The sequence below is a fragment of the Typopeltis vanoorti genome, chromosome 3 (assembly GCF_054136105.1).
Source record: "Typopeltis vanoorti isolate ZY-2024b chromosome 3, IOZ_Tvanoo_1.0, whole genome shotgun sequence".
NCBI lineage: Eukaryota > Metazoa > Arthropoda > Arachnida > Uropygi > Thelyphonidae > Typopeltis > Typopeltis vanoorti.
In genome coordinates this window covers 122780468-122795706 of record NC_143551.1, presented here as the reverse complement: position 1 = coordinate 122795706, position 15239 = coordinate 122780468, and the positions used below count along the sequence as shown (strand labels likewise).

General features: G+C 35.3%; 1 protein-coding gene across 1 annotated transcript in view; it reads right to left on the bottom strand.

Annotated features, from left to right (window-relative positions):
- LOC150108532 (cAMP-dependent protein kinase catalytic subunit beta-like) overlaps nt 1–15239 on the bottom strand; it is a 197156-nt gene that overhangs the window by 63275 nt on the left and 118642 nt on the right. Inside the window, exon 6 of the mRNA XM_090390481.1 lies at nt 1625–1720. Within this exon, the coding sequence (XP_090246607.1) occupies nt 1625–1720 (96 nt within the window). The remainder of the gene's footprint in view (nt 1–1624; nt 1721–15239) is intronic.

Genomic DNA, 15239 nt, shown 5'->3' with positions numbered 1-15239 from the left:
CCAGACCAGACGAATCGCCTTGTTCATTGTTATGATGTTCAGCTTGTGTGCCACTGCTCTTTTGTGGCAACCCAGTAAATGGAGTTCTTTTTGTACAGTATCTGTGCTCACCAAGGGTGTTTCTGACATTTTGAAACACATCACGGATGGTCTGTGCTAACTGTAGCCAGTTGTTGCGTGCCACCCGTTTTAACACCCTTCTGTCCCTGTCAGTCATATTCGATGGCCGTAATGGGTGTTTTCCTGCACTAGTGATGTCAGAAGGTCTCCATATGTTGATCACATAGCCAACCATTGATTTTGGATGCTCCATTTGAGCAGCAACGTGATAGCCCACAATGACACCTCTCTCAAAGTCACTGAGTTCACATTGTGTTGCCATACCACATGTATTCAACTGCTACAATGAAATACTGCTTCCTAGTATCTGTGCACTGGTTTTTATGTTATTAACAAACCCGGAATGTTCCATAACTTCAAATGACAGGGGTATCTGGACAATTATTGGTAGTGTGTATATACTCGGCTCAAGTGCAGATAATACTATTATCAAGACTTGTATTGGAAATTCATTTTGGCTGTCCATGAGGATTGTCAGTAGATCATAAATACTCATTATGAGTAATATTCACTTTGCTACTTTGGACAGACTAGCTGCTCTGCTACGATTAGAATCCAGGAAGATCAAGATTATATATGATTTTTGGAATCTGAAAGTTCAACCTCAATCCATGCTTCTCATGCTATCGACACTAGACAGAGTTCATCGGAACCATACCACGATGCTACGCTACACTACAGAAGGTTCAAATCTGATCATCTATTTTTTGAATATTGTGACCATTCTAATTTTAATAAGACAGACTCTATGCCTTGGGAAATGATTGCTGTTAATCTGGAATGTTTTAATTAATTAATTATACATCTATACTCACTTCTCTGAACTCTAATAGTGTTTTCTCCTACTTGTACACCTGTGACCAAGACCTATGATATTATTAGCATGCCATATGACTCATTCTTGTACTCATAATTTAAATGTTGTTACCAATTCTTTTGCCTTCTCCCTGAATAAAGCTCATAACATGGTGAGTGAAACATATAGGAGTAAGAAATTCTATTTAGTTTGTAAACAGCTTTCATTGACAAATAAAATAACTCATCAGGATTTGCAAGCATCAAACAAGGAAACATTATTCTGAACTTAGTAGCTGACATTATGTTTGGATATAATACCATATTCAGTTCCCTGCAGACATCAGTGTGCATCAATAAAAACTAATTAATTAGGGAGTATATGGGCAGGAAATCATTGTTGGCATTCTTCAACAGCAGGTTGAACATATTTTCAGTAGCTGCATTCAAAACAGTCAACTCAATAAGACACAAACTCTGAGAAGACTTTGTGAGAACTAGACTAGTTAATAAATAATGGTGTGACAATGCTACATTTACTAGTGGCTGTACTGTGAAATGATCACAATTCCCCACCTAACTGGAATCAGACTCAAGAAGACTGGCATATTCTTCCTTGAGCACCATGTATTAAAGTGAGTGTATTCACATAATTAAACTGCAGTAGCATTAATAACTATTTCCTTAGTACTCATGCAGCTTAACTTACCTTAGAGAGAATCATTTCTGGAGACATATATTCTGGGATGCCACATATCGTATAACTTCTTCTTCTCATTCTTTTGGCAAAGCCAAAATCCACTAGCTGTAAGTGAAGTATAAATACTTTAACGAACAGAGCAGTTGTAATTAATACAGAAAAGCCACTAAAACTAGTCTAAAAGAAATCAAATGAATAATATAATCATTTATGAACTCATGTAAAGAAGCGATATAAGATTTTACACAATGGTTAACTATTATTATTATTACTCAGACTTCATAGATGAAGTCCAAAGACAAGTTGCAGGAAGCCACGCTAGCCATTATTCACACAATATGTGTAATTTTTCTCCTTGAAATAATTCAGTGATACTAGTCCTCATGTTCTTGTTAAACACACTTTTACACAGGTCTCCTTTATGCTCTTTTGACAAGAAAATTCAGGTCAAATAAAACAATAAATTGGGTATTTAATTGTAACCTTAACTCTGGTCAGATATTGCAATTTATATTCTAAAACAATCCTACCTGCATCGATCCATTCATACCCTGGTGTTTTCCCTACCTAGCCTTTTTACTGAAATTTAGAATGGTAGTTCAAAATTAGGGTGAAAGTAGCTAAGGCTAACGATGTGTGTGTGTGTGTGTGTGTGTGTGTGTGTGTGTGTGTGTGTGTGTGTGTGTGAGCATGCATGCATGTGTTATTCCTGAAAACTGCAAGCGTTCTTCTAGCCAGTTTGCCTATTTTATTATTATTATATGGGCATCTCCATGAAGGCTGTAGACTCATTGAGGGAGGCCCTAAACATTCACATAGTACCTGTCACACTTTGGTTTGAACTCATTTACTGACTCTGGCAATCAATTCTACTCATTCACCACTTGCCAAGCAAAAATTCTATTGCTCAAACAGGAACCCAGGTGACTAAGATCTGTGCACAACAGTTCATATAGGTGCATAATTAAAGTCTTATAAAGCAGTATAAGAACTTATCAGTGAGTTCAATAATCAGATAACTCTGTGAGCTATTTTGGTCACTTGAACAATATGCCTCCCTGAATTTAATATAAAATTCACCAGTATCCCCAAATCTCTGGCCTCATCAATTTTCAACATTTCAGTTCATCAATGTAGTACACAGCAGGTAATCTTTTTGTCCAAGATGCACAATCTCTAACTTTATTACATTAAAGTGACAGCAATTCTCCTTTATCCATACTGACATGCTATTTAAATCCTCCTAAAAGACCTCTTTATGAACTATTGCTTTGCCCAGTTTTACATCATCAGCAAATGACTGAATATTTCCCCTCAGATCATTTACTACATCATTAATGTACAAATTAAATAGCAGTGGCCTCTGGTGAACAGCTAGTTACAATCAATCGCTTGGACTCGAATTCCCCCTCCCCCCCAAAAAAAAACCTACTCTCTGATGTCTATCCATCAACCAACCTTCTTTATCACTAGTTTTATATCCTTCCTCATTTGTTCCAACTTATATAACAAAATTTTAATTAGTATCCTGTCAAATGCCTTTAACAAGTCAGTCCAGGAGTATTGTTGTGAAGCCACTCCCCAACCACCACTGCTGAGATACTGACTGGTCAATAATTTACCACCTTAGTCTTAGAATTCCCTTTATGGAATGAAAATATTTTCTCCCTCTTTCCATCCTTGGAGCCCACTAGGAACTGATACTTAAATGACATAATCTGGTCAAAGTCACAATATCATTTCCCTACTGTATTCTCATAATCATATGTGAATTAATATATAATCTGACCCATCAGTATTCCGTAATATCCTATGCACCATTAATTCATTTACCTCTATTTCTACATCAGCTCCTGTAGTATCTTGTTAATGCAATATCTTTAACTGAATAATAAACCTTGGAAAAGTGAATACTTGGTAAATGAAAAATTTCGTCTACTTCAGTAGCCTCCCTACCATCAGCATTCATTAAAATTATTCTACTGTAAGCATTCTTGCTTTTACTTGCCACATAATGAGAGAATTCTTTGGGATTACTATGGCTTACACAGCTTATTTCTCCTTGTACTCTGATTTTGCCTTCCTTACCATACTGGTTACTTTTCTTTGTACCACTCATGTGCCTGCTTATCACCATTCTCTATAAATTTCCACCACGAACTTCTCTCTCTTTTAGCTTCTGCTTAACGATGTTATCATTCAAATTCCTACTTCATTTAGCCTTCAGGTTCTAGGTATGAAGCCTACTACTACTCTTTCAATCAGCCATTTATCATTTCTTATGCACTATGAGCATCTAACCCCTGGAATTTTTTATATCGTGGTGCTTCTCTAAGCATCTGTCATTCTTATCAGCTCTGTAATTCTACATATATATATATACATCCCTTCTTAACTGAAAATTCTACAGGCATAGGCAATCAAAACCGTACTGATATCTCACCAGCTAATAAAAATGTGGTCCCTGGTTACAAACAGATCCTCCCTCTGCTGTAATTACTAAATCCTGCACTCTTAAACCCTGGTGATTTCCTCACATACTTACCCAGGTAATTAATCCTTAGTAGCTATGTATAAGGGGGGGGGGGGGGTTCTAGAAAGTTCTGATATACACCTAGAACAAATATGATATTAAAGCAGCTGATATAACCATAAGAAAGAACACACCTTAAAAACTCTTTTACCCCCATGTTTCATCAAATTGTAATAATTTCTTCTTTTTCTTTTAGGATATATAAGAAGACATAAAATTAATTAATTTTTGTTCTATGTATTATCAAAACTTTCCAGATCGTAAATTCCATTTCCTTCCAGTCTATGTTCCCACAGTCAAAGTCCCCATAACATTACTCATTATCCTCATTAAGCTTATTATCCCATGAATGCCACTCACATCATCCTTTATATTTCCTATCCTATAATAGCAACTAAGCAATATTTTGTCCTATCAGTATCTTATCAGGCAAAATGGCCTCAAATGCCTTCACTGACCTACTGCTAAACTTTTACTCTTTTTGACAGCAGCCAAAAATCATCAGAAATATCTGTTTCCTCCCTCCCCTAATCTTGTTCTCTCTTCTCCCTGAAAATACTCTAAAATTTACATTGTATTCCACTAGTTATATTATCTTCTGTCAGCCATGTTTCATTAATGTCAATTACAAAACAAACTAATAATAAGACACTCTAATGCCAATTATAAGATGAAAATCATGTTTGAATCCATAACTTATTTTTATGGTATTACAACATCCACTAGCACATCCTGGAGTGTATAAAGTTCCCTATGACTATGATTTGACCGACAATGGAAGATCCATAAGAAATACATACATGAGAAAATAAGAAATATGTTCACTATCATTATTATGGCAAGTCAAGACTGGCAGACCATGTTTTAGACCAGGGGTCTCCAAACTACGTCCCACGGGTCATATGCAGCCTGCGATGTGATTTTATCCGGCCCGCCAATTGGACTAATTTTTCGATAAGAATCCGCAAAAAAAAAAAAAAACACGGGGTGTTGATAGATTTCAAATGCATTAATTAAAATTGTGTTCAAAATATATTCCCGAATAGCAAAAAGTAACCGTAATCCAAGTTACAGTCTTTCTGACTGTAAAAGGTCAATTAAAATGGACTAACGAAGAAAAAAATTTTAAAGAATTCAAAACGAAATAAAAAAGTTACATCCAAATAAACTTTTTTATTAACAAAAAAAAATTTATGTCACACGAAATAAGAACACTTAAAAAAATTGGTAAAAGCACAGTTAAAATGAACTAACAAGCAAAAAACGAAATGAAAACAAAATTTCCCGATCTGTATTCATTGACAAAAAACTCGAAGTTATACGAGTTTTTTGAAGCACTTCAAAATTTGAACCTAAGTTTAATAAGATTTTAAAAACACAAACACAGTTACATCATTCACATTAATACTTTTATTATAATTTGTGATAAAAATATTAGAATTTGCTGATAGTGTTCGTTGTCATTAATATACGATAATTTAATCTCACATACTCTGTAATCAATTTTTATATGCTCTGAATAGAACTCATATATCTAGTTCTAGAGTTTTTTTTTTTTTTTACTACGGTCCGCTGAACAGTGCTGAAGTACCCAATGTGGCCCACAAGGCGAAAAGTTTGAGCACCACTGTTTTAGACAATCATTCACACAAGATTACAAGGTAGAAAACCAATGTGCTATAGAGACTGGAGAGACTACGGGTTGGAGAGACTATTTTTAGAGTCACCAATAGCTATGAAGCATTCTTCTAACCTTAAAAAAGTAAAAGCAAAATATCTCCTTTGCACTTCCTGCTGGCTTGGCTGGCCGAGTGGTTAGTGTATCTGCTCTCCAGCCAAAAGGCTGCAAGTTCGAATCCTGCCGTGGGCATGGATGTTTGTGATTGTCTGTGGGAAAAACTAGTGGTGGTGGTGATGGTCGGCAATAGATGTCATTGGGATAGTTGTGGTCAGTTGGTGGATGTTGGTGAATGAGTGGTGGAGACAGAGTTGTAGAGCAGGTGACCTCCCTTGATGAGTATTGGGACTCTCTGAAGGTGTCAAATAATAATAATAATAAATTATTCACGACCCTTTGTATAGTTCCAGAGATTTCCTTACTTTCATTCTTGCATCACTCATTATCCTATGTAATAATTCTCCTGTATCTATTTGATAGGCTCCTCTGACTAACTTATACACCTCAATTACATCACCCCTCATCCTAATATTTGCCACGATCTGAAAACCATATTCCCTCAGTTTGTCCTCATACTTGATATTCCAGAATCTGAAGACAGATTTAATTATCTGCCTCTGCGATCTGTGCACAGAAATGTGGAAGCCTAATTAGTGCCTTAAAATATCACCTCTTTATCCATATAAGTCAGAATTCTATCCATTAAATCAACAGTTTTCTGAGCAACCCTTACAGCTTTTGCAGTGTGACCCCAGAACTTCAGTTTCCTATCCACCAAGATCTCCAGATCAAGATCCACCTCCTGAATTCAACAAAGTTCCTCCAATATGATAAACCTTTCTATCTTCTCAAACAAACTGCATAACTTTATACTGAACAATAATGAAACGACGTCCCTATTCCTCAATGCAAAGCGCCAACCTGCTCAAATTGTCTTGTAACAGCAACACATCAAAAATATTGCTCCTCCTAATTTAGCATCATTACCAAACAAGTGATTATCTCCTTTCACACTGTGAACTACATCACTGATATATACGTTAAGCAATAATGTTCCTAGAATAGAATAGAACTCTGTGGCACCCCACTTGTCACCTCCCTTTCACTGCACCTTCATACACGACTATATGGATTCTATCAGTCAACTATTCTTGTATCCAAGCTACCAAATGACTGTCCCTCATCCTGCTCAACTTCAATCATTTATCCCATGTTTATTATGTGGTAAATCATCAAATGCTTTAGAAAAATACAGATAGATCACAGTGTCGGCATCTTCACTCTCCAATACATAAGTCACTATTTAAAATGTAACCAACCTGCTAAAGCATGACCTCTCATTAACAAACCCATGATGCTTTCTTGAGAGATTTAGATTTCCATTCTCATCAGTTCAGGTTTGTATTTTCTTTGACCAGCCATTCTTACCACCTACACCAGTACACTTCAAAGCCTATAATTTGAAACTAATGACTTGGATTCTCCCTTATGCAGAGGAAAAATAGTTCCTCTGCATAATAGCATAATGATTAAGCCACTGCACTTGACTAGTCTGTTTCCTTAATTTATCATAGTCCCCTGCTTTATAATTCTATAGATCTCTCTTGTTCTGTGAAGCTTGTACCTACCTACCTAGTAACTCTCCATGTCATAATATTTTTAATGCTGATTTTCACACCAAATTTGACTAAATGTTATGACAAATCTGGTCTTGAAGACCACTTTCTACAGCCAATTTCTTACAGAATATGATGTCATCTGTGTAAAAGAAGAAGATTAATAATAATAACAATAACAACATAAATAAATAAATAAATAACTAATATATATAAAATATTAATAAATATATTACAGATATGAACAATTTTCTTAATAAAGTAGACAGTACTGATTATTGTCCACTTTACGATCCACTATTATTTCAAACACTGTTAGAAATAACAGTGGATAGCATATCCTACTTTAATACCAAACCATTTTTCAGTACCTCTTTCAATTCCAAATGCTAATTTGTAACTTATGCTTAACCAGGTATTGCTTTCTATAAGATTCCTAATGATCTAGTGCTTTGAACACTCTCCGTTGGTACCTTAGATATATATATATATATATATATATATAGGGTGGCCATAAAATAACTTTCCCTCTTTTTGGAGGCATCTGTAGCTAAAATCAATAAACGGAATGAGACCAAACTTTATTTGGGACTTTTGAAGGCATGGGGAAGATGAAGGAATGAGACCAAATTTTATATTGAGACTTTTGAAGGCATGGGGATATGATTTCCATGAAAAAAAGATTTAGTACCAAAAGTCGTCAATAGGGGAAATTTTTGCACTGGCAGAGCCAAACACAAGCAGATAATTACATTAAAGACAGATAAAATGGAATAATAACATTTCGACGGTGTAAGCGACAGCCACGTTACTCATTCCAGCTCGATATGTGGTGCTTTACAATGATGATGATAATAATAATAATAATAATTAAACTAAAACAACAACTTGCAAGAGACACAGAAATTAATGTAGTGATTGAACTCACAGGAAATAATGTTTTATTCGTCGAATCAGGGTCCCCTGGACCACATACACGATTTTCAATGTGCTGACCTTCCTTGTGTACGACAAATTGCATCCAGTGTGTGACATGCTCTACAGCTGAGAGTAAGGAGTCGGATTTGATGTTCATAACAGCCTGTTTTATGTTCTCTTTCAAGCCATGCAAGTTGGGAATGCCATCGACATACACAACGGATTTCAAATACCCCCACAGCCATGGTTGAACACCGCAGTAGCAACGTCTATTACAGTCTCTTCTTGCACTGCTTTCTGTCGTGCTAGGTCTAACTCCTAGTGATCCAGTTTCTTCAAACTTCTTAATCATAACTCTCAGTGCTACAGCTGACATAGGACCTGCATGCAGGTTATGAAACCTTCTAAATTCCGGAAGGGCTGCTATGCAATTGCACCGTTTAAGATAAGATAAAACAACTTAACAAGTAGAGCACGCTGAGGCAAGGTAGGACGCATATTGAGTACAATTCGTCAGTCAATCAAATAACTGTCTGAATGTTCCCAATCCTTTTTTAAGTGGAATTGGTGGCACTGCTGTCACATATGCACAGTAAAATTTGCATAATCCTTTTTACCTGCATTTACTGCAAATATTTGACTGCTTTCGGCTCTGCCAGCACCAAAATTTCCCCTATCGGCGACTTTTGATACTAAATCTTTTTTTTGTGGAATTCATCTCCCCATGCCTTTGAAAGACTCAATATAAAATTTGGTCTCATTCTGTTTATTGGTTTTAGCTACAGATGCCTCCAAAGAGGGAAAGTTATTTTATGGCCACCAGGTATGTGTGTGTGTGTGTGTGTGTGTGTGAAAGGTTTTTTTTTTACCTTGGGGATAATATATATTAAGGATACCAAGAAATTTTATAAACTTGGTTTTTTACTCCTTCTCCCAAGTAAGCAAAACAGTCAAGTTTGTGTCTGAACATAGTTCAAGTCTAAAGGTAGTGCAACACCAGGGCAACTCGTTGTAAAGGTGAGTAAAGCTCTGATCACTATTCTTAGTATTTCCCATAATGTAAAACACATCTCACTAGAAAATGTATACTGTTATACATTATGGGGGGGTCACTACCCAGACCGGTTTCAACCTTTTTTGAGGTCTCCTCAGTGAGTAGTTAGACCCTGAAATACCAAGGTTTTTGTAATGCAGAGCCTTATCAACTTTACCTATACAAGTTGCTACAAGGTGCTTTTACTTTAAAAAGTAAAAAAAAAAATGTAAAAAAAAAGATGTAAAAAACCAAGTTTATAAAATTACTTGGTATCCTTAATATATATTATCCCCAAGGTAAAAACACCTTTCACAACTTTATCTCATCCAGAGTTTCTTATTTAAAGTAAAAGCAGTGCTTAAAATTGCAATTGCTGAAAAAATTCAATTGGCTTATTTTTCACATCACAATGTTTAGTTTCTAAATGTCGTCGGAGTTTTGCAGGTTTCATGCACTCAGGGAACAGAAACACATTGAGGTTTCTGTTCACTTTCATCTCCACACCAAGTAAACCCGAATTCCAAATATGACTGTTATATTTCCTACTGTATTTTTTCTTTGAACTGCTTGTTTCCTCTACTTTAATAGTATCAGATTTACTGGCCGTTACAACATGTATATTACAATTAGGGTTAGCATTATCTGTTTCATTTGCTCTTCTTTTCAAAGTCCTAGTTCTAAGCCACTTTTCCATTATTAAAAAAACATTACCGAAAAATATATAAATATATAAATACTGGGGTTAACTCATCACACACTCTGTTCAAGTATCACTTAGCACTTCTGAAGATATACTGAGCCTTGGTTGAAGGAAACCTTCAATAATAAAAATAAATTCACAACAAGCAATTGGTTGAAATGTGGATAACATGTTCACTTCGAAGCTGACAAAACAGCAACGGAAGGTGGAAGCAATAAAACTATATTGTTTTTCACTTTACCCCTCTTTTATTATTCGTCATTCTGCAGCTACAAATTTAGAAGCAGAATGACGAATAATAAAAGAGGGATGAAGTGAAAAACAATATAGTTTTATTGCTTCTGCCTTTGAACATTCTGACGCCATTTGTTGGTTAAGGCTCCATTTGATTTCAATCATTTTTACTTACTTATTCAATTTTAATTTGATTTGTTTGAATAATTAAAAAAAATATTTATTTAATTAATTTAAGTCTGCCTGCGGACCACCTGTCCCATCGTCACGGACCACAGGTTGAGAAACACTGCATTAGAGGAACTGAAATTGAGCCTGTGTGACTTCTTTGCATAGGCTTAATTTCTATGTGACTTCTTCCAAGTCTCCTGAATTCTATAGAAATGACATTATGAAGCTTTCACAATGTTGGAAGAGCATTACTGATTCAAATGGAGAATATATATACTTGATTAAATTAGCAAGTGATTTATCTTCTATATCCTTTCAAAATTTAATGCTAAAAACTACATTTTTTTAAAAAAAATCAAATTGCCCAAAGGGAATATAGCTTTATTCATAACATCTGGTCAAATTCTTAATGAAAAAACTGTAGTTTTTTGGGTTTTTTTCAAATCAAATTGTCCAAAGGGAATGTAGCTTTTATTCATAATGTCTGGTCAATTTATTAAATTAATCAATATTTATCAGGCTGTGCAGTCGTTTTAGTCATTATTTATAATGGACGGACATTATGAAAAATGACCTATTAGTCACTTGGCTCATAACATATATATATGAAATAGATTAAATGACTGGAAGCCGAGAGATAAAAATAGAAATACTATTTTTTATTTAAATAACATGCACAACTAGTTTGTCTTCTTAGAAGACTTCATCGGGTGCATTACATGAAAAGTGACATACTAAAAATGAAATCTATGGAAATCGTTCTCAATCCATTAAATCTAAACATTAACCTCAGCTATTATCTTACTGAATGTCACTACGGCTGCTATTCAACTTTGGTGTTCTGGAGATCATGACCACATGCATCTGCCCAACAATACTGCTGTATCCAGAATGTCTTCAAATGTAAGTAATATGTTGGCAACTTAATATATAGCTATGTTTATGTAATGTACTTTTTTTGTAATGCATCTGATGAAATCTTCTAAGAAGACGAAACTAGTTGTGTACCTTATTTAAATAAAAAATAGTATTTTTATTTTTATCTCTCGGTTTCCAATCATTTTATCTATTTCAAATATGTTCCTCAGCCAAGTAAATTCATTGTATCATATATATATTTCTTTTTTTTTTATGGTGAACCCATTCACGAAAGATTTTTAAACCTACGGTAGACTATTACTGTGGATGGACAATAAGGAACTTGTTTATGTTTGACTTGAAAAGCTGTGGATTAAATTCCTTGGGAAACACATGAGATGGCAAACTATTCCAGAGGGCAGCAGTGGAGGAGGTAAATGAAGAGTTGGCGAAACTGAATGCCTGTGTATTAGTGAGTGAGGGGTTCATCGATCACTCTTACTGCCCTTTTCTGTATAGAATCCAGTATTTTTAGAGGACTCTTAGGGCATCAACCTAGATGTAAGACCAGTAATCAATTGTTGGGTAGATTTGTAACTGTATAGGGAGAGGAACTGTTTGGAGTGAAAGTAACATCCCGAACGAAAGAGGAAAACATAATTTTTGGGGTGTGGAGGAGGCAATATTTGTGATCAAGTTGCACCAAGAGAGATTTGAGGTTAGAGTTATCCAAATAAGGCCAATCTTTTCTTAAATATAGATTGGTGTATTGTCAAGGGTACAAAAAGGAAGAAAAGGGTTCTTTATGTGGGAAATAATGCAGAGCCGTGTTTTACTAGCATTGAAGTTAACAAGGTTATCCAAACCCAATTGATGAATGTTTTGAAAATCAGAATTTAAGGTAGCAGAAATTAGATTTCTGCAGGTTGAGGTGATTTTGCATTGCAAGGTTTGCCAAACATAAAGGAGGAATGTAGTGTACTATCATCAGCAAAACTGCATACTGGATTGGCAGTCAGCTGGAGTAGATAGTTTATATAAAGAAGGAAGAGGATGAGTGAAAGAACCGAGCCTTGTGCAAATTCCAACATTATTTGCATAGTTAGAAGATAAGGAGCCATCCACCATCACTTAAAATGAGCATGCACTCAGAAAGTTGGGATCTGCTATCCAAGTGCAGAAGTCAATAAGCAGATTGAATGATGGGAGTTTACTTAATAAATCTTTGTGCCCAAACCCAGTCTAAATCGTTGGAAATATCAAGGACAACCAGATATTTTGAGATTTGCCAAACCTTTCCATGGTATTTGTCCAGAAATGGGAGACATATGTTAGTAGATCCAGTCGTGCACCCAGGGAGGGTGGGCCAAGGAACCCTGCCCCCCCCTAAAAAAAAGAAAAAGGAAAAACACTAGAAAATTTTCCAAAAATCTTTTCCTAATTAAAATTAATTTTTTTATTACTGTTGTGTCATGTCTTCTATTTCTATACTACTTATGAATTAGCGGTTACATAAGGTGGCAATACCCTATAGCTCTCGGGAATCATGGCCACTGTTGAACGCGAAGCGAACAAAGTATTGCTCTGTCGGACCGAGCGCCATTTCATTTGCCCAAGCTGAGCAAAAGGAGATCATGAGTATCATGTACTGGCAATCACTGCAGATGCTCAGTCATATGTTGTATGCAATGCATAGTGTGTATTCTCAAATCGTCTACTTAACTCCCCCCCCCCCAAGATTAAATCTTGAGTGCTCGCCCCCACCTCCAAGATTAAATCCTGAGTGCATCACTGAGTAGATCCCCCTGTTGAATGGCAGTGATGGAATCCAAACTGTCATTTATTAAATGAATGTGTTCAAAGTAGTGTAGAAGTTGGGTTGATGGTTCTTTTCCACTTTAGAAAGAATTGACATAAGAGAAACTGAATAGTAGCATGAAGGTAAAGATTTTTCATCCTTTTAAGAAATAAGTTATATAAGAAATTTTTAAATAGGCAGCATAGAGTGGAAGTCAACTATGGAGCACAGACTTTTAGAAAAATCGGACGAATAAATACCATCAGAGCCAGGAGACTTTTTGGTATTCAATTTGAGACAAATATTTTTTTATCTCTTTCTGACAAAAGGTCAAACAAAGTCAAACAAAAAACAAATAATTAATTATCAGTATATTATACAAATATTATTTGCTAAGAGTGCATGCTGATGTATTAGCTAGAAGTGTTTTATATCATTTCTTTTTTTCTTATTGTAACTTCTGTTTTTCAACATGGAGTTCTTATTTTTTCCATCATTAGAGACAACTTCACCACATGCTTTTCTGGGTGAGTTAATGCTTTCTTTAAAGAATAGCACCCAGTCAATAGCTTGGCTCTTCTTTTTAAACTCTGATTTTATTTAATTTTAATTTAATTTAATTTTATTATTATTATTTTTTTTGCCAATAATATTTTAATATTTCAGCCAATATTTTTTACACTTGAGAGTGATTCAACTTTAATTCTTTTCAAAACTTTAAAACACATTTTCCTTTTTATTGGACTGCTCATTATTATCCTGTTGGAAGTTTTTCCACTTTTATACAATAAATTAAAGATCCCAAGAAATTCCATTCTTGGTTTAATTCCTTATCCAAGTGTAAGCAAATAAAGTTTGCACCAAAAGTAATTTCAGGACGGGACAACTCATATATAGAAGCTAATGACTTCACATCACTTGCCTTAGTAGCCCACAGTGCAAAGCACATATCCTTACAGACAAGTATAATCTTTGTGCCCAAACGTATAATGCTATGCATTATGGGGAGGGTCACTGCCCAGATTGGTTTTGACCTTTATTGAGATCTCAACAGTGGTAGCCAGATCCAGAGGTGATACCAAGGTTGAAGTAATGCAGAAGTCATATTTCCATATATGAATAGCCAGAAGGTGTCACACTTTATGATTAAAATAGAAAGAGAGAAAGATGTTGTTTTTCCACTTGGTTATACTATAAATTAAATATGCCAGGAAATTATTATTATTATTATTATTATTACTACTATTATTATTATTATTACACCCTCCATGAAGTCAACACTCATCATGAGGTTCATTCAACTGACAACATATTTATCATAGAGAATCTTAAAATCCTTAACACACTTGCATTAACAACACACTCTGGTAATGAGTTCCATTCACTGACAATTCTCCATGTAAAAAATCTACTGCTCACACCCTTCTTCACCACACTTTTGCATAACTTCAAGGAATGACCTCTGGTTCTTCCCCACTCACCTTCTACTCTTTTTATAATCCCTTCTGGATTAATCTGATAAAATCCTCTCATTAACTTAAATGTGTATATCATATCACCTCTCTTCCTCCTATCTACCAAACTCTGCAATCCACATTTTTTCCAACCTCTCTTCATAGCCAGCATTCCAAACTCCTGATATTGTATTAGTCACTCGTCTCTGGACCATCTCTAATGTGTCCACATCACATTGAAAACCAGGAGACCATATTTGAGCACAATAGTCAAAGTGTGATCTAACCAGTGCCTTATACAGTGGCACAACCACTTCCTTATCCTTACATGTTAGAGTACTTCTTATCATAGCAGCACTATGATGTGCAGCCTTTGGAACACTAGCAATATGCCCTCTAAACTTCAGCCTACTGTCAATGATCATTCCGAAATCTCTAATCTCATCCACTTCCTGCAGTACGGCACCATCGATATAGTACACAGCCTTATATTTTTGCACTCCAAAATGCAACATCTTTTACTTATTGATATTAAAACTACAAGCCCACTCTTTTGTCCAAGTAAAAAGTCTATTCAAAACTTCCTGAAGGATTCAGAAGTGCTACTTATATTTCTTCCCAACTTTTC